The 21,176-nt window shown below is 37.7% G+C and overlaps 1 protein-coding gene across 1 annotated transcript; it reads right to left on the reverse strand.

The window, feature by feature from the left end:
• Window positions 1-5,918: 5,918 nt before the first annotated feature.
• On the reverse strand, window positions 5,919-20,970 carry LOC143881986 (uncharacterized). The gene is made up of 2 exons (XM_077385357.1): window positions 20,544-20,970; window positions 5,919-6,070 (listed from the first exon to the last, which is right to left on the reverse strand). The coding sequence occupies exons 1-2, from the start codon at window positions 20,968-20,970 to the stop codon at window positions 5,919-5,921; spliced, it is 579 nt and encodes a 192-aa protein (XP_077241472.1).
• Between the last annotated feature and the right edge of the window lie 206 nt (window positions 20,971-21,176).

The following is a 21,176-nucleotide window of genomic DNA, read 5'->3' on the forward strand; positions in this document are numbered from 1 at the left end:
GCCGTTCTCTCGGAACTCCGAGAATATGTCTCGGAACTTCGAGAATTTCTCGGAGCTCCGAGAACGTCGCGACAGCTCAAAAAATAGCCGTTGGTTTTTGAATTAAAAATTGTTTTTTGTTTTCCTTAATCCCAAACGGTCATATTTCATCAAGAGGCTATTTATACTCCTTCAAGAGGATTATTTCTTCTCTCTTGAACATTTGAAAAACCTCCTTAGGCATTCAAGTAAACTTGCAACCCATTTGAGCTTAAGATTTTATTTTTCTCCCCAAACTTGCCTTCCACTTGCAAATCTATTGAGTTTGGATTTAGAGCTTTCACTTGCAACCACTATTGGAGAGCAATCAAAGGGACAACATTGTACATCAAGCTTTCAAGAGAAGCCAAGCAAATCTTCATCTTCTTTTCTTGTAAAGGTGGCTAGGGCATCCTATCTTAATACCCTACGGAGTATCGCTTAGAACTCGGCGAAGGAGAGTCGGTGTAAAGGTGTAAGGGCATCCTCATTTAATATCCCTTGGAAGTGTAATCGCCTCGGAGCCGGGCATCGTGGAGGTCTCACATAGTGGAAAATCTTAAGGACGATCTTAAGAAGAGTGGAGTAGGGCTTTGCTCGAACCACTATATATCGGTGTGTTCTTTCTTTTTCTTGTACTTTCATTTTTGATTTTGGTTTTGTATTTCATTTTGTTTTGATCTCATTCAAACTAACCAAAATCTAATCAAGAGAAGAAAAATCAAATTAGGTTCAATACTCAAAGTTCAAAAGGCATAATTTAGTGATAAAATCAATTCACCCCCCTCTTGTTTATTTCAACAACAAAAAATTAGTTTTCCTCCATATAAATATTAATTTTCTTTCTTTATTCTTCAATATGAGTTTAAATTCAATTTTTAAGGCAAGTGTTTGAAACCATAATCTTTTTCAAAAAATGAATTTTTTTAGGTTAATAAAAATTTCAAAACTACTGGAAAGTGAAATCTTGGACCACGGTTTGACCGCCTCGATTTCTGTTTTATTTTTCGAAAGATAACCCGGCAAAGGGTTATTTCTTGAAGAATAAAATAGAAAACGGGTCAAATCAAATCCAAATTTCATGAAAATTTGGTTCCAAACCGATTTTTGGATTTCCAGTTCACAATAAAAGTTTTGCAATTGTTTGATTTTTTTAATCCGGTTTTAATTTATTTTAATTTTGGGTTATTTTTAATAAATATCAAACGATTTTAAAAATTGATGAAACTTTCTAGAACTAATGTTTAATTATAAGTTGAAGTTTGCATGGAATAAATTTTGGAAAAATATTTTCTTTACTATTTTCTAATCGATTCTTCGGTTCACGTGCCGTAATTCTTTCTCGTATTAAATTAGTAAATGTTCAAAATTTTTCTTTACGAACCAGTAACTTACGTTACTGGAATGTTAGAGAAAAATTTTCAATTGGTTTTGCAAAGTTTTAATATGGTTTAGTAATTTATTTTAATAAACGGGTTTCAATTCCTAGGAAACAAATTCTTCTTTTCTATTTAAAAATCGATTTTATGGAGGAGATTTAATTTTTAAGTTTTGAAATTTTGATGAAAAATCTTATAATCTATTATATATCTACTGGAATTTTTTATGTGATTTTAGGATACCATTAGGTTTATTTTTAAGCAATTCTTTGGTTTCCTCCGATTTTTGTCTGAATTTCAATTGCCATCAAATCGTAACAAAATCCATGAACGTCATACAGTAGTCTAATCTCATGATTATCTCTATTCTGTGAAAGTTTGGATTAATTTGAAATTGATACGCTATAAGTTACTGTGTTAACCTATGAACTCATTTGAATTTTAAAAAATCAGAGATTGATATCAAATCTTAATGCAAATTCATGAAATGTTTCCAATAAGCCACAATCATCCATATCTTGTTACTAGGAAAGTTTCAACTGATTTGGAGTTTGATTGCTTAGGGTTTCTGTCTAATCATAGCAATATGGTCTTAATGTTAATAAATTATAATTTAATAGCAAATCAACACAAAAGTCAGTAAAAACCTCCAACAAATCTCAACTTTACATCATGAATTTAATCCCTAACTTGTTTGAAACAGAAACCTTAGGGTTCATAGATCTCCCATTTAAATTCGCTATACCGTGAGTCTAGCTGCCGAATCGCAACCACAATCGTATACTAATTGCGATTAATCCTGCATAATTAGAATGCATAAATTATAGTATGATATTGGCTCCGAGGTCCACTGTCCATGAAAATCCTGAGAAACGTGCGAGACAATTAGATACTATAACTTACGTGCAAAATTATGCAAGGGTTGAGAGCACGATTCCCATCCATGGTTGCGATTCGAGGCCGAAACTGGCAAACCATAGAACCTTTGGTATCCCTTAGATATTTAGGAATCGAAAATCCTTGAAAATAAAAAATCAGTCAATCTAAAAATCACCAATATCAACAAATTGAATTAACTTAATCAAAGTCTTAGGAGCCGTTGGATTGCGGTCTCTTATCGTAGGAACCTTTTAGGGCCCCTTAGGAACACTTACGTCACGTTGTGTTCTGTGTTTTAGGGAGTCATAGATTAGGAGTCCAGCCTCATCATGGCCGTTTACTATGGATAGCAACCGTGTCATAGATCTAGTTACACTAGTCACCCAATTTTCCAATAAGACAAACCTAGTTACCTAGGATGTAGGTTAACCTGCGTTAGTATAAGGGATGACTTGCACTTAGATAGGACCATATAGTATCTTAGATGAAGTCCTCGGAAAATAAAATCTTCAACTTGAACTAAATAATTTCTCTTAAACTGTTAAAACAGTCAATCCAGTCTAGATCGGTGTCCTAGATGAGTTATGAATAAGTAGCTGAGTTCAGGTGCACCGAACTACGTCGACTCTGATCCCAGTAAGGCTTGGGTACGTAGGCAGCTTGGATGCTTGATGGCATACTAATCACGAGTCGGCCCCACACACAAATGGTGGGGTTTTATATATTAGTTTATTTTGTAAATTCTTAATTAAAATATATAAAATTTCCCTCAAATTAGCATTTTAGGAGAATATTCACATAGATTGAATCCAAACAAATTAAGATACACATTAGGGAATACATTAAAATTAGATCTTAGGATGCATGTCACATAGTTCGCACATTAATATAGAGTTAAATGAGCCATTTAAAAGAAATTCAAGAGAGTTGACTTTTGAAATTGAAGACCGGATTATCGGGCAAGAATGGTGCATGTGGTGGTAACTCCCCATACCTTCCATTCTCGTAATCAGGTAACGAATCTAGATTTCTAATCAATTATGGGTCCTAGATCTCTCATCTAGGTGGCGACTCTGTCATTCTCTTATGCGTGAAATTCAGATTGCTTTAGTGATCCCAAGTTCATGAAAAAGATGAATTAAATCAATAATAAAAAGCACACGCCAACCGCGTGGGTACGAGAGACCAAGAGAGAGGGAGGCGGCTCGCGGGCCATTCTCCTCTCGCAGGATCGGGTCCCACCGACTAGCGACTCTGCTGGGGACCACCTAACTTCATTAAAACTTTAAAGGATAACTCGTTTGAATTTATTTTAGTTGGCTCACGAAAACTCTATCTTTTATATGTTTGCTAGATTAGTTTATTTGTCTTGCTTTATTTTCTCAACACATCATACTCGAACTTAATCTAACAAAACCTGAAGGCATCATAGATTGCGCAAACATGTTGCACACATTTACATCACTTGCATCTAAACCCCTGCATTTCACATGCACATATGTCCTTTTAGGAACCCTGAGTGTCATCTAGCATGGTTGACTGGGATTTCATCACCTGGTGCCTCTGTGCTAGAGAAGCATTTCACTTTTAGCCTAGTACCTTTATGGTGCGTAAACAGATTCATTGGTTCACGTACTGATACGCCGGACACTGGTACAGTATATCGAACACGGATTCGCGCTAAGAGAACTCTTGGCCTTACCCCTAGATTAACCCACGCATGCATATAGTATACAAACACACATACATCACGTGTGTGAGCCTAGCTTAGGATATCCTACCCATTTGGTCTAGATTAGGCCGTAGTCCATCTTCCAATGGCAACGAGCGGTCCTTAGGTACAGAAACAAAGTCAAGAGTCGAGATTCTTTCTCCACTCCGCTAGATTAGGATTAGGGTTTGATGCCTTTAGGTAACCCTTGTTAAAATGAAAGAAGATTAAAAAACTTTTTCTTTGGGATTAGGATATAACTCCCATCTTTCCCAAGATCACATAGGATTAGTCATTCTTGATCTACCCGTCGAAATTAATCCTATGCAATCTCATCTTTTGATCATGTGTCTCTCATTCTTCTATCACACGATTCGATCATGTCTTCATACCTTCCCTTAACTGGTAGGAACAGAGTCTCAATCCTTTTGATTATGCAATCCTGATGATCTGATCATACCTGATCCAGATGATCTAATCATACTTGCATCTTTGGTCTCTTCTTACTCTAGAGGTAACCTTTTACAAGATTGCTTTGCGAAGTCCCTTAGAGTCCATTCTCATGATCCCTAAACTAGGGGCATTCCCTTGCACAGTCGTGTCATCATACCTCAATCATTATAGGATTCATTCTGTCTTTCCAATTGCTTGTTTAGCCCATAATTATCTTTCACTCATCAAGAAGAAAGCCCCCCTTGAATGTCAACCTCATATACCGTTCTTATTGTTTCCATGTCAGGACTGTTCACAACTGAAAATCCAGGAAAGCTTCTTGGGTTTGAATCTATTCACCGTCAGTGAGGAAGCTAATCCCTCATCTTCTTTGGAAGTATCTCTAATCCTCTCCTTCCATTCTCATGGAAAATTCCCAGCTCTCTTACATCATGGAAGCCTTGACTCAGCTCGTCCAGCAGATGAAGGAATTGAAAGAAGAAAATCAATTCATCAAAGCTCAACTGACTGAGAAATTTGGTCCAACCACTGTTGCTTCTAAGGGCAAAAGTCCTAGCTTATCCATGGCATATGGGCATTCTCAAAGTTCCATGGTTATGGGTTTTGAAGAACTGATTGCGAATCTCTTTAGACAAGTGACCACGTTAACACAAGAAGTTCAACAAGTGAAGCAGCAAATGCCGAGAAATTATTCCCAACTCAGGACTCTGAATACCAGGATGATAGAGCACGAAGTTTCGTTATATGGAATCTGGTCGATCAAAGCTCAAAAGAACCACTCAAGTCTCTGACCCATGAACATGATCACAGAGAGTCATTCAAGAAACAAAGAAGGAAATTCATCAATCTCTCAATCCCACGATCCGATGATTTGGAGTGGTTGAGTATGGAACAAGAAATGTCAGACGTAGGAAATCAGAGATTCGGGTTTCTAAGCCAGATCCGATAATTGAACTTAGTGGTAGCAACAGCAGTGACAGTGATTTAGATGGCGAAGAAAAATTGAACGTAGTGTTGCCAGATGGATTCCTCGATCCCTTACCGCCAGAACCCATGGAATATTATCAGAATCATCAATTCGCTGTGAATGCTGTAGGCCCGATCTCCACAGGTCAAGAACTAAAAAAGACCACGGCATATGAGACTTATAACATGGGCCATTTTCCTACAAAAGATATTAAGGGACCTACACCAGCTCAGATACCCGAGATAAGAAATGTATCAAGAACTAACCAGTCGCAAAACCCCATGGCATTCGGATACAATCTAACAAGGGTCGCACCTCGACCAAAGGCCCAGACAGAATTTACCCCTCTCCCTCTTCCACCATCAGAGATACTCAGGCAGTGCCTAGCCTCAGGTCGTATTACCCTACCTGGCATTAGAGCTCCACCTAATCCTTTACCAGCAAATTGGAAAGCAGACCAACATGTGAATATCATAGAGGCCCTGGTCATCTTACCGACAATTGCATTGCCCTAAAGTTCAGAATCCAAAAGTTGCTTGACAGCGAGGGCCTTGTCTTCCAGCAAAGGCCCAATGTTACAAACAATCATTTGCCGAATCATGCTGCTGCACCACCACCAAATAATGCTTAGACACCGTTTAGACTTGAGAAGCTTTGTAACATCTGCAGTGAAGAAGAGATTAAAATCAAAAGTACCAGACATGAACCAGCCTTCGCCGAGCCTCCAATATCAGACAGCAGTTGCAGTCTTAGTCTTCTACTTTTTGAGTCAAGTCATTATGGTCAGTCCAGTTATTGAGTCAAGTCTTACAGTTCTATAGTTCAAGGTCAATGCCCAGTCCAGGCAAGTTATCTTTTGCTTTTCTTCTCATTTTAAAAGTTGTGAATCCTGAGCCTATTCAGGATGAGTTATAACAATGTAATCTTTTTCATTCAATAAAGTTTGCTTTTTCATATGTTCTAGTGCGTATGTTTCTGACTCAAATGAAAATAATACTCCCGCCTCAAATGACGAAAAAGATGCCGACGAAACTCCCCTTGATTGGCAACATATGTTCAAACAAGAGGAGGAGCGCCAGGCCTAGCTTCTCAAAAAGAAAATTGAAATGATAAACATTGGCACTGAAACTTTGATTCACTGAATGCCTATGGAAAATACATTAGAGTGTGAGGAATTGATAAACCCATTTCGAGGATAAGAAGATTGTGTAGAAGTGCTACAACCGATACCAGGGGCAAGACATAGATAGAAAGCTCAAGAGAATGAAGAAAGTGAGAAACATATGCTATACAAGGGGCATGGTTTGGAAACAACTTCCATATCTCCAGTCAATGGCCCTGGTCACTGGTTTCCCTAGCGATAATGTAAAACCATCGAATTCAATATGAAAAGTGCAAGAGCAATCATCTCAGAGCGATCATCAAAATATCAAGAGTCACCGATTCAAGGATGTCCAAAAACCAGTATGCACTCTCAAAGTCAAAGTACATATCAATATCCAGAAGGAAGAAGAGTCATAATCTCTTACTGGAAAATGCCGTCAAACTCCGTGAAAAAAAGTAATAATAATAATAATAAGTATCAGAGGGACTCTAGTAACCTAGATCGATTCCCAATCTGAACATCGGGAGGCCTTCTTTGGTCGAATAAATTCCAAAATCATAACCCAGCGTCAAAAGAATACCGGTTTGCAAACCCTATGAGCCTGAATGAAATTTCTTTAAAAACCCATCAAACTAGAGGCATCTGCCCTGACATACACGAGACCTAATCCCTACACTGGGGTATGTAGGCAGCTCGGTCAAACCGAGTTTGGTTATTTCAAAAGGAACAAAATCCAATAGTTCCAGAATTGAAAAAAAAAGAGAGGAAAAGAACAAGTTCTCAAAGAAAAGAAAAGAAGAAAAGAGAGAGGGATAAGTTCCAAAAGAAGAGAAGTCAATCATTCCAGAAAGAAAGAAAAAAAGAAAAATCAATTAACCTTCAACCTAGGGGCATTTGCCCTGAACTACACACGACTTGATTCCTACCCTGGGATACGTTGGCAACCTGTTCATAGGTTTGGTCGAAATCTTTGTTGAACCTTAAGCCATTATTTGAAAAGCCATATCCTACCTATAAAGTCCTTCCGGTGTTCAGAATAAATGATCTAGGTCCCGAAATACAAAAAGTGAAAAGAAAAAGAAAAAAAGAACGGAGTTTGAAGATCTGCTAGACTGAAAACCTGAAAGGGCGGTCTAGGCAAAATTTAAGATCATTCCCCTGCTAAGTTGAAAACCCGAAAAGGCGGCATAGGCAAAAGCTAAGGGGATAGCCTGCCGGATCGAAAATCTAGAAAGGTGGTTCAGGCAAAAGATAAGGCTAACACGGTCCGCCAAGTTAAAAATCCCGAAGATGTGACTTGGTCACGATAAGAGAATCATTATACAAAGGCTACAGCCGGTATCAAGACTGAAGATCAACAAAAGTTCAGGCAAATTCAAGTGTCATCCTCAAAACTGGGGGCATTGAAGCTAAGCAATCTTAGGAGTCGTAATTAAATCCTTGAGGCATTACTATTTTAAGGAAGAAGTCCAGTGTTTACCAATTGAGAAACTATTCCTCGAAAGGATAGACTTACCAAACAAAATATTAACTAAGTCAGAAGCATCACTCTATTTGTTAGTATAGTCAGTCAATCTTTGTTATTCTAACCTTCAGAGCTCTTCAATCCTTTGAGTAGCGCCTTTTATCTAAGTTTTCTCTTTAGAAAGAGTCAATCGTTGTCCTTGTGTCCAAATGATGCAACTGTCTCGGTGAAGGAGGCCCTGCCTCGTCAGCTCCCTATGATTGTACCTGAAAGAGCTCGGGAATCTAGTAAAACAGCTTTATTTCAAAGAAGATTAGCTCAGAAGAATTCAGAAGTAGAAACATCAGAAAGCCCAGTTCTCAAAAGAAAATCATACTCCAGGAAGGCACCTTAAGCTTGGAAGAGCCCCAGATGTAATAGTGGTTGAGTCAATTTCTTAGAAAGATGAACTATTAAAAATCAGAATTCCCTTCCAGTTAGTTAAATACTATCCTGGTCAAGAAATGTTTATCTAAACACCTGTCAAGAGGCAAATCCCACTTTTCCATGTTAGTATCCAAGAGAGCTGTTGTTCTAGATTACCAATTTCAGGTATTTAGATCAAGGTTTCAGTTATCAAAATCCCCAGAAGACAAGACCAACAGTCTCTTTGCGAAAAATCTTGTTGAAGCTTCATGAAAGTGTTGCTAAACCATTCTCGTTAGTCATGCTTCTTCGTTCCTAAGGTTTGTCGTCTCGTCATTCGTCAAAGTCTTAGTTTCCAATATCTTTATCGGGCACGATCTCTATTATCCCTGATTTCATTGATTTCAAAAAATCTATAATTCATCAAATCCAATCTTACGTCAAATTCAAATTCATGAAAAATCTCTAAATTCTTCGTTGTTGAATTCATCAATCGAAGCTATCTCGTTTCTTTGAGCCCGTTTGGGAACGATGTCTCATTTTCTGAGTCCATTTGGGAATGGTCTCTTATCTTCTTCGAACCCGTTTGAGAAACGGTGCCTCATTTTTCTAATCCATTTGGGAATAGTTTCTTATCTTCTTCGAGCCCGTTTGGGAATGGTGTCTCATCTTCCGAGTCCATTTGGGAATGGTCTGTTATCCTTCTTGAGCCCGTTTGTGAACGGTGTCTCATTTTAGAGTCCATTTGTAAATGGTCTCTTATCCTCGTTGAGCCCATTTGTGAACGGTGTCTCATTTCCGAGTCCATTTGTGAATGGTCTCATATCCTCCTTGAGCCCGTTTTTGAACGGTATCTCATTTTCCGAGTCCATTTGTGAATGGCCTCATATTCTCTTTGAATCAGTGAACGGTGTCTCATTTTTCGAGTCGATTTGTGAATGGTCTCTTATCCTCTTTGAGCCCGTTTGTGAACGGTGTCTCATTTTCGAAGTCCATTTGTGAATGGTCTCATATTCTCCTTGAGCCCGTTTGTGAACGGTGTCTCATTTTCCGAGTCCATTTGTGAATGGCCCCATATCCTCTTTGAGCCCGTTTGTGAACGGTGTCTTATTTTCCAAGTCCATTAATGAATGGTCTCTTATCCTCCTTGAGCCCGCTTATGAACGGTTTCTCATTTTCTTCTAAAAATTGTTTGAGAACGATCTTTGTTCATTCTCTTCAGAATACATTCGAAAATGATATCTCATTATCTCATTAACTGTTTGTGAACGGCGCCGCATCGGGATTATTTTTCATTCTAAGTTGCGTGATTTTCGCTCTTAGATTGAATTCATTTCTCCATTTATTTTGAGCCACCAAACTCAGGGTGTTCAAAGTAAATGATTCTTTTAACTTTTTAATTCTAGGACTTCATTTAGGGTCTTGCATTAGGAAGCATTTAGATTGCATCGCGAGTAGTGAATATTTTTGTTGATTAAAGCTACGCAAAATGGTTCTGTCACTTTTGCTTTGACATTTGATGACTATGTCATCTCTACCAAAGAGGGGCATCTGTAGACACTCCCATTTTGCTACACTTTAAAAAATCAAAAGATTCGGTAGTTTGTCAAGTTTTGAGTCCGTATTCCACCTAGGATTAGGCATCTGTGCATTTTAGGGTAGATTTTGCCTCGTTGAAGGAATTCTGAAGTTGATTCGCGACCCCAAAGGTTTCTAGGGTGTTCCAATGGTATCTAGAAGATAAAAATTCAAGTTTCTAAGCAAGTGAAAAACCTGCTATTTTTAGAATTTTGGGGTTTCCCTCATTTTTGCCCATTTTTACACTACAGGGATATTTTGGTCATTCCCGATGCATCTCGTCTGACCCCCGAGTTATATTTGAGAAATCTTGAGTGATTTTACAAATTTTGAAAAAGTTGCTATTTTTAGAAACTCATGGGGCTTTCACATTTTCATCATCTTATGGATATTTCAATCATTTCTAATATATCCAAAATCATCTTGAGGGTACGGCTGATGAATTAGGAGTAATTTCGTAAGATTTGGGAAACCTGCTAAATTTAGATCTCTCAAGGTTTTCTCTTAGTCTTGCACTTCAGGGGTATTTTAGACATTTCCAACATGTCATTTGGTCCCTAAGTTGTGTCTAAGAAATCTTGAGTCCGTTCATAAATTTTTGAAAATCTACTATTTTTGGAATTTCTCAAGGTTTTCCCTAGTCTCGCCAAATTCTTGCACTTCGGGGTAAGTTGGTCTTTTCCTGTGTAATTCTTTTGATCCCCGAAAGGTGTCTGAGAAATTATGAAAGATTTCCTAAAGTTTGGAAAACCTGCTAAATTTAGAATTTCTAAGGGGTTTCGCTTAATTTGGAAATTCTGAGTGTTGAGGGCATTTTGGGTATTTTCAAGGGATACCAAATGATCCTATTTGATATTGCTCACCGAAAGGACCCAACTTTAAAAGTTTCTATTTTTGAAGTTTGACCACAAAGACTTTCCATTTTTTTTCCCTTTAGGGGTGAACCAATTTGAGGGTATTTTGGTCGCATTTGGATGTGTAATGGTCAAATAGGGGCATTTTAGTTCGAAAAGTTGTTTTCCCAAAAAAGATGGTTCGATTACGTGTTAGGGGTGCACTATAAATATCATATGGGTTGGGTTCATCAATAAAAAATTTGAATTTAAAGGATTTTATTGAATTTTCATTAAAAAAAACTCAAAATACATGTCATAAGGCCTATTGGGCTAAAGCCCACAAGGTGGGGTCCATGTGGACCCACCCATGTGGGTCGGCCACATAATTGGCCGCTCCACATGAGAAGGCCACATGCAAAAACGTCCAACATGGGATGAGGTGGTTGGTGACATCATATTTGTTTTAGGAAAATAATAAAGAAAGGAAGAGTTATAATTAGAAAGGGCTTGTATTGTCAGGTTACTAAAACTGCCATAACTTTTTACCTTTTTGTCCAAAAACTTTACACTTACAATTGTTTCGAACGTCTCGAAAAGATCTACAACTTTCTAGTGTATGACTTTTCCTGAATCAGCCTCTAAATAGGTCAACAATGAGCTCAAACGTTGGACAACCATTTTTGGACGAAAATCATTCATAAAAGCTAGTTTCCTATGTGAGAAGGCTTCTAGATTGATCTTGAAAGATCTCCATTGTGTAATTTAACATTGCTTGGCTTGCAAGAAATCAATATTAGAAGTAAATACAATTTAGAAGGTAAGGGAAAAGCAAGCCATAGGTGAGAATTAGAAACTAACTAAAGGTAGGAGTCCTTACATTGAAAACTTCAAAATCCAATCTAACACTAACTTTTTCTATAAAAACAAAGCAACCACAACCTTTGGCGTGGCTCTAGAAAATTCATCCCTCTCTCTCTTCCTCCTTGGAATTCATTCCTCTCATTCTTCTCTTCAAGTGTGTTCATCTCTATCTCAAGTGTTCTTCACAAAAGGGGTTCTTGAACTTCTTCTTCTTCTCCAAGGCATTATATAATCAAGGATGGAAAAACCAAGGGTGGTCCCGAAATGGCAACTATGAGGAGTGAAAATTATTAGGTTGTTAGCAAGTTTTAGCCTTTTGAAAAACTCAAACCTAAATTGAAAATTAAGAGATCAACAATGAAATTGAAGTACACAAGTTAAATCTAGAGGTGCAATGCAAAATAAAGAGCTAGAGTTCAAGAGAGAGTGCACCCGAGATTTAAAGTGGTTCGGTCCTCAAAACGCGAGGCCTACTCCACTCCACCAACCAAACCCGTTGATGGCTTCACTATGTGATCTTCTTAACTTCGGCGAAGATCAATGCCGATTACAAATCCGATTACCTTTAACTTTGGTGGCAATCTTCACCACGAAGAGTGGGCTACGCTTCTCCGAACACTCGCCCAATACAATGTCTTTGAATAAGAAAGAAAGAACAAAAACAATCCCTCACAAGGGTTTACAAAATGTAGAAGATGTACAAATGGAGCCTATAATCCAAATCCTAATCTTTAGAGGATGAGAGGCATAATCAAGTATGATTCACTCTTTGGATGTTCAAATGAAGTTTTAGAGTGTTAGGATTTTTGTTTGGTATGTTAGGAATACCCATATATATAGGAAAAGCCAAATATGACCGTTCAAGGGCATTGTCGTAATTCTGGCAAAAATTACCAACGGCTCTTTTTCCGACCGTTATAGTGTTCTCGGAGTTCCGAGAAAAAATCTCGGAGTTCCGGGAATACAAACAGAATTGAAAAAATGTCTACTGGACCATCTCTCGGAGCTCCGAGCTTCGAGAATTCTCTCGGAGTTCCGAGAAGCCTATGTTGAGCAGATTTTCACTTCTTGTTTTTGGGCTTCCAATTTTACACCAGGATGGGATTGCTATGAGGGTTCCAAGGTGTTGGAACGCCACAAGGACAATCTTTTATACATTTAGAGTGTGTGAGATTAACTTAATTTATGCCTCTTAAAATCTAAATTAAGATTGGATCTTTTACAATCTAAATTGACTTCGATCTTCAATGCGATTCTCAAGTCTTCATTCGTCTTGGATTTCGATGTCTTTGGCCTTCATGATGTGGTCCAATGAGATCTTCTTGGCCTCAATCCAAGCAATGTTGTCTTACCACCAATGTGATCTATAACTTAGACAATCAAACACATTAGTGATCATAAATCACTTGTGTATTGGAATCATCAAAATAAGATGGGAATGCCAAGGTGGAAACCATTGGGCTTACAATCTCCCCCTTTTTTATGATGACAAGCACAAGAGATTTTCCAATAAAAGCATACATATTTTCCTTACACAAGAATTCTCTCCCCCTTTGGCATCAATAAAAAAGATTGGGGTAAAAAAGAAACAAAGGGATGAAATATTCAATTTAAGGCTCCCCATTTTTCAAGGAAGAAGACAAACCTAGAACTCCCCCTATTTAGAAGTTTTATTCAATATGAGAGGGGTTATGAAACTACCTATAAAAAGATATTCAATTTTAAGTGCACAAGCCCCTATTCTAAGCACATATGATGAAAATCATATGGGGGCTTTGGGAACCCAAGCTTTCTTGGATCCACCGCTATCCCTAATCTTAGATGCACATTGGAATTGGTAATGACCATTTATTCCACAATAATGGCATCTAACATGAGGATTAGATACGCTACTCCTATCATAACATGCATGTTTAGGTCTTTGACTAGTCTTCTTTAAGATTATGTCAATAATTTTGTCACCATTTAAGAATCCATGGAGACATAATCTTAACCTTTCATTTTCATTACGAAGATGTGTTATTTGATTTAAAGAATCATTAAATTCATCTTCATAAGATTTGGAAGAGCTTGCCACATCTTAAAATTGTGCTAATTGGCAAGTTTTCTCATTCAAACAACCCTTAAGGGTTTTAATCTCAAGTTTAAAATTTTCAATTTGTGCTTGAGATTTTGATATGGAAGAAGATGAGTCAATTTTTAAAATATCAAGTTCATTTTCTAATATAGAAATAGATTTTTTAAGAACTTTATTTTTTGAAATTTGAGAATGCAAGGTGTTACACAATTCATCATAAGATATTTTTTCACTATCGCTACTTGATGAATTATAAGAGAGGTTAGAATTTACCTCGACTTCATGGGAGAGTGCCATGAGGCAAAGGTCATCTTTATTTTCTTCCCTTTCACTTGAGCTCTTTCCTGAGGTGCTAGTAGCATCCCATCCGGCGGCAAGAGCCTTATGCTTCTTCCAATCCTTCTTCTTACCCTTGTACTTCGAGGAGGATGAGTTGAGAAGAGGGCATTCCGGTCTTTTGTGTCCGGTTTTCTTGCAATTGTAACATCTTATTGCTCCCTCAACTTCATTTTCTTGTTTCTTCTTATTTTTATCCTTTTTATGTTTCTTTCTCCATTTAAATTTATTAGCGCTTCTTCTTCATCACTATCCGCCTCACTTGAGGATGATGAATCCGCTTTTACCTTGGAGATCTTTAGAGCTAGAGATCGACTTTCTCTTTCTTTCTCTTTTGGCTTCTTCTCCTCTTGTCGGCTAGTGAGGAGCATCTCATGGGTGATGAGAGATCCTACGAGCTCCTCCATTGTTAGCGTCTTGAGACTCTTTAATTCTTGTATCGCGGTGACCTTTGGATCCCAATGTGGAGGAAGTGACCTAAGCAACTTACTCACAAGCTCATCAGTAGGATAAGATTTACCAAGATTAGCTAGTTCATTAGAAATTTTAGAAAAATGGGTATACATTTCGGAAATGCTTTCATTTTGACCCATTCTAAACATTTCATATTTGCTCTTTAACAAGTTTATTTTGGAATCTTTAACTTGTGATGTTCCCTCATGGGTAACGGCAAGTGTATACCAAATAATCTTGGCGGAATCAAAAAGAGCAACTCGATTAAACTCCTCCGTAGATAAGGAGCAAAACAAAGAATTTATAGCTTTGTAATTTAAATTTGCATGCCTTTTTTCTACCGTATTCCATTCTTCAAATGGTGTAGAAGGGAAAATGTATCCATTTTCAACAATATGCCAAAGTTCCACATCTATCGAAAGAAGATAGATGCGCATCCTTGTCTTCCAATGTCCATAATTGGACCCATCAAAGAAAGGAGGTCTAGATGTGGAATGGCCCTCCGGAAGTCCGGTTCCATTTCTATCCGCCATTACACAATTAGAAAGTTGCCAAAGATCTTATGATCTTTCCCTTGTTGAAAACAAATAATTTTCCAAAGATTTTAAGAAAAGAAAATCTTTTAAGAGCCAAGGCTCTGATACCAAGTGAAAAACCAAGGGTGGTCCCGAAATGGCAACTATGAGGAGTGAAAATTATTAGGTTGCTAGCAAGTTTTAGCCTTTTGAAAAACTCAAACCTAAATTGGAAAGTAAGAGATCAACAATGAAATTGAAGCACACAAGTTAAATCTAGAGGTGCAATGCAAAATAAAGAGCTAGAGTTCAAGAGAGAGTGCACCCGAGATTTAAAGTGGTTCGGTTCTCAAAACACGAGGCCTACTCCACTCCACCAACCAAACCCGTTAATGGCTTCACTATGTGATCTTCTTAACTTCGGCGAATATCAATGCCGATTACACATCCGATTACCTTTAAACTTGGTGGCAATCTTCACCACGGAGAGTGGGCTACGCTTCTCCGAACACTCGCCCAATACAATGTCTTTGAATAAGAAAGAAAGAATAAAAACAATCCCTCACAAGGGTTTACAAAATGTAGAAGATGTACAAATTGAGCCTATGATCCAAATCCTAATCTTTAGAGGATGAGAGGCATAATCAAGTATGATTCACTCTTTGGATGCTCAAATGAAGTTTTAGAGTATTAGGATTTTTGTTTGGTATGTTAGGAATACGCATATATATATAGGAAAATCCAAATATGACCGTTCAAGGGCATTGTCGTAATTCTGGCAAAAATTACCAACGGCTCTTTTTTCGACCGTTATAGTGTTCTCGGAGTTCGGAGAATATTTCTCGGAGTTCCGAGAAATTCTCGGAGGTCTGAGAAAAAATCTCGGAGTTCCGGGAATACAAACAGAATTGAAAAAATGTCTACTGGACCATTTCTCGGAGCTCCGAGGAATCTCTCGGAGTTCCGAGCTTGGATATGAGAATTCTCTCGAAGTTCCGAGAAGCCTATGTTGAGCAGATTTTCACTTCTTGTTTTTGGGCTTCCAATTTTACACCAAGATGGGATTGCTATGAGGTTTTCAAGGTGTTGGAACACCACAAGGACAATCTTTTATACATTTAGGGTGTGTGAGATTAACTTAATTTATGCCTCTTAAAGTCTAAATTAAGATTGGATCTTTTACAATCTAAATTGACTTCGATCTTCAATGCGATTCTTCAAGTCTTCATTCGTCTTGGATTTCGATGTCTTTGGCCTTCATGATGTGGTCCAATGAGATCTTCTTGGCCTCAATCCAAGCAATGTTGTCTTAGCACCAATGTGATCTACAACTTAGACAATCAAACACATTAGTGATCATAAATCACTTGTGTGTTGGAATCATCAAAATAAGATGGGAATGCCAAGGTGGAAACCATTGGGCTTACAAGGATTATTGGAGTATTCTTTGGATCTTTTTGAGCGTATAAAAGGGTTGGACAAAGTGTATATCTCGGATCACTAACCCTAGAGACAAGGATCGCGATCAACGGTAAGGATCTCTCTTCTTTACGAATTAGAACAAGCATGCTAGGATTTTATTTTTGAAATATCAAATCAATGAGTTTTCTTTTGAAATTTCAGTATGTTATGGTAAGATTAAAGGCTTTCAAAATCCAAAATTTTAACAGAATATTAGTTTTTCTCCATATAAATATTAATTTTCTTTCTTTATTCTTCAATATGAGTTTAAATTCAATTTTCAAGCAAAGTGTTTGAGAGCATAATCTTTTTCAAAAAACAAATTTTTTTTAGGTTAATAAAAGTTTCAAAACTACTGGAAAGTGAAATCTTGGACCACGGTTTGACCGCCTCGATTTCCATTTTATTTTTCGAAAGATAACTCGGCAAAGGGTTATTTCTTGAAGAATAAAATAAAAAACGGGTCAAATCAAGTACAAATTTCATGAAAATTTGGTTCCAAACCGATATTTGGATTTCCAGTTCACCATTAAAGTTTTGGAATTTTCTGATTTTTTTTAATCCGGTTTTAATTTATTTTAATTTTGGGTTATTTTTAATAAATATCAAACGATTTTAAAAATTGATGAAAATTTTCAGAACTCATGTTTAATTATAAATTCAAGTTTTCATGGAATAAAATTTTGAAAACAATGTTTCCTTTACTATTTTCTAATCGATTCTTCAGTTTACGTGGCGTCATTCTTTTTCGTATTAAATTAGTAAATTTTTGAACTTTTTCTTTACAAACCAGTAACTTAGGTTACTGGAATGTTAGAGAAAAATTTTCAATTGGTTTTGCAAAGTTTTATTATGGTTTTCTAATTTATTTTAATAAACGGGTTTCAATTCGTAGGAAACAAATTCCCCTTTTTATATTTAAAAATCGATTTTCCGGAGGAGATTTAATTTTTAATTTTTGAAATTTTGGTAAATTTTTTTATAATCTATTATATATCTACTGGAATTTTTTATTTGATTTTAGGATACCATTAGGTTTGTTTTTAAGCAATTCTTTGGTTTCCTCCGATTTTTGTGTGAATTTCAATTGCCATCAAATCGTAATAAAATCCATGAACGTCATACAGTAGTCTAATCTCATGATTATCTCTATTCTGTGAAAGTTTGGATTAATTTGAAATTGATATGCTATAAGTTACTGTGTTAACCTAAGAACTCATTTGAATTTTAAAAATCGGAGATTGAATCAAATCTTCATGCAAATTCATGAAATGTTTCCAATAAGCCACAATCATCCATATCTTGTTACTGGAAAGTTTCAACTGATTTAGAGTTTGATTGCTTAGGGTTTCTGTGTAATCCTAGCAATCTAGTCTTAATGTTAATAAATCATAATTTCATAGTAAATCAACACAAAAGTCAGTAAAAACCTCCAACAAATCTTAACTTTACCTCATGAATTTAATCCCCAACTTGTTTGAAACAGAAACCTTAGGGTTCATAGATCTCTAATGTAAATTCGCTATACTGCGATAGTCTAACTGCCGAGATTGCAACCACAATCGTATACTAATTGCGATTAATCCTGCATAATTGAAATGCGTAAATTATAGTACGATATTGGCTCCGAGGTCCACTGTCCACGGAAATCCTAAGAAACATGCCAGGCAATAAGATACTATAACTTACGTGCTAAATTATACAAGGGTTGAGAGCACGATTCCCATCCATGGTTGCGATTCGAGGCAGAAACTGGCAAACCATAGAACCTTTGGTATTCCTTAGATATTTAGGAATCGAAAATCATTGAAAATAAAAAAATCAGTCAATCTAAAAATCACCAATCTCAACAAATTGAATTAACTTAATCAAAGTCTTAGGAGCCGTTGGATTGCGGTCTCCTATCGTAGGAACCTTTTAGGGCCCCTTAGGAACACTTACGTCACGTTGTGTCCTATGTTTTAGGGAGTCCTAGAGTTAGGAGTCCAGGCTCATCACGGCCGTTTGCTATGGATAACAACCGTGCCATAGATCTAGTTACACTAGTCACCCAATTTTTCCCGAGGACAAACATAGTTACCTAGGATGTAGGAGAACCTGCGTTACTCTAAGGGATGACTTGCACTTAGAAAGGACCATATAGCATCTTAGATGAAGTCCTAGGATAATAAAATCTTCAACTTGAACTAAATAATTTCTCTTAAACAGTTAAAACAGTCAATCTAGTCTAGATCGGTGTACTAGATGAGTTAGGCATAAGTAGCTCAGTTCAGGTGCACCGAACTACGTCGACTCTGATCCCAGTAAGGCTTGGGTACGTATGCAGCTTGGATGGTTGATGGCATACCAATCACGAGTCGGCCCCACACACAAATGGTGGGGTTTTGTATATTAGTTTTTTTATAAATTCATAATTAAAATATATAGGATTTTCCTCAAATTAGCATTTTAGGAGAATATTCACATAGATTGAATCCAAATAAATTAAGATACACATTAGAGAATACAATGCATGTCACATAGTTCGCACATTAATATAGAGTTAAATGAGTCATTTAAAAGAAATTCAAGAGAGTTGACTTTTGGAATTAAAGACCGGATTATTGGGCAAGAATGGTGCATGTGGTGGTAACTCCCCATACATTCCATTCTCGTAATCAGGTAACGAATCTAGATTTCTGGTCAATTATGGGTCCTAGATCTCTCATCTAGGTGGCGACTCTGTCATTCTCTTTTGCGTGAAATTCGGATTGCTTTAGTGATCCCAAGTTCACGAAAAAGATGAATTAAATCAATAATAAAAAGCACACGCCAACCGCGTGGGTACGAGAGACCAAGAGAGAGGGAGGCGGCTCGCGGGCCATTCCCCTATCACGGGATCGGGTCCCACACCTCGACATATTGTTAAACCATCTCCTTTAGAAAAAATAATTTCAAGGACCGAAATGCCTCTATTTGATGAGTACACCTCAAAAAGTGACCAAAATACCCTCAAACGGGATTGCCTTCGAAAAAGGAAAGTAAAAAATAGAAAGTCTTGAATGAAACTTTCAAAAATAGAAAGTTTTGAAAATCACTTTATTCGGTGGATGACATCAAACAGGACCATTTGGTATTGCCCGAAAATGCCCAAAACGCCCTCAACACTCAAAATTTCCAAATCAAGTGAAACCCCTGAGAGGTCTAAATTTAGCAGGTTTTTCAAAATTCATGGAATCACTCATGATTTTTCAGACACAACCCGGGAGTCAAATGAAACACATTGTAAATGACCAAATTACCCCTGTGGTGCAAAAATTGATAAAATTAGGAAAAATCCTGAGAAATCTAAAAAATAGCAGGTTTTCTTACTTGATTGCAAACTTGAATTCTCATCTTTCGGAGACTAATGGAACCCCCTAGAGACCTTCGTGATTGCTAATCAACTTCGAAACACCTAAAATGAGGTGAAATTCACCCTAAAATGCAAAAATACCTAACCTAATACAGATGATTGACACATACCAAACAAACCTTTCACTTTTTAAAGCGTAGCAAAATGGGGGTGTCTACACGGTGAGGGTAGATCTTTTACCGAGCCTCGAAGGGCATCCATTTTTTATCTTATCCTTTTGTGCTCCGGCACTTCAGTCGTTGTTCTCTAGAATGATAAGTTAGGAGGTAACAGACCCACCCGTCTTGACTTAAACCGGGACTTTTACCCATGATGTTTTATGGTGATTTCCGGGGGATCGGATCCGGTCACACATTTATCATCTCGGGGAACCCTTTTATTCGGATGGCCCAGAGGCTCATCCGATGGGCGTTAACTTCTTTTCATAAGTTAACTGCCGGTTCGTCCAGCCTGGAGATTTATTAATGTTGGGGAGTGATTACTCAATGAGTGGAGAACCTAGAAAGAGATTTCATTATTGGAGGTGAAAAGTACATGTTGATAGAATTCCTTTAGATTTGATATGTGCCAAGCAGGGGGAATAGGATCGCCTTCTAAACTTTCCAGTTGATACGACCCTGGTTGGAGTATACGGGAGACACAGTAGGGACCTTCCCAAGTGGGAGCCAACTTTTCGGAGCTGGGAGGGTCAGAGACTTCGGCTCTGCGTAGGAATAGGTCGCCAGTTCTGATGGCCCTTTCTTTCATCTTGGAGTCATAATATCGGGCGACCCTCTGTTGGTATGCTGCTATCCTGACTCTGGCTTTTTCTCGCGTTTCCTCTATGAGGTCGAGGCTGCTCCTTAAGTGCTTGGTGTTGGCCCGCTCATTATATGCTTCACGTCTTGGAGAGGGGGCGCCAATCTCAACCGGTATGACCGCGTCCACTCCGAAGGCGAGGCTGAATGGCGATTCTCCTGTCGCTGTCCTACGAGTCGTTCTGTAAGCCCAGAGGAGGCTCGGCAACTCCTCGGCCCATAAGCCTCGAGCGTTTTCCACCCTCTTCTTCAATCCTTGTAAGAGTATCCTATTGGTCATCTCCACCTGTCCGTTGGCTTGTGGATGACCGACTGCCGTGAATCTCTTCTCGATGCTGAGCCTCGTACAGAAATCATTGAACTGTCTGCTAGCGAACTGGGTCTCGTTGTCGGTCACTAGGATCCGCGGTATTCAAACCAGCAGATAATGTCGTGGTAGAAGAAGTTCTCCGTTTCCTTAGAAGTTACTTTTTTTACCGCTTTGGC

This window comes from Tasmannia lanceolata, unplaced genomic scaffold (genome assembly GCF_043159265.1).
Source record: "Tasmannia lanceolata isolate RefF3 unplaced genomic scaffold, GAP_Taslan_0.1 ptg000002l, whole genome shotgun sequence".
Classification (NCBI taxonomy): Eukaryota; Viridiplantae; Streptophyta; class Magnoliopsida; order Canellales; family Winteraceae; genus Tasmannia; species Tasmannia lanceolata.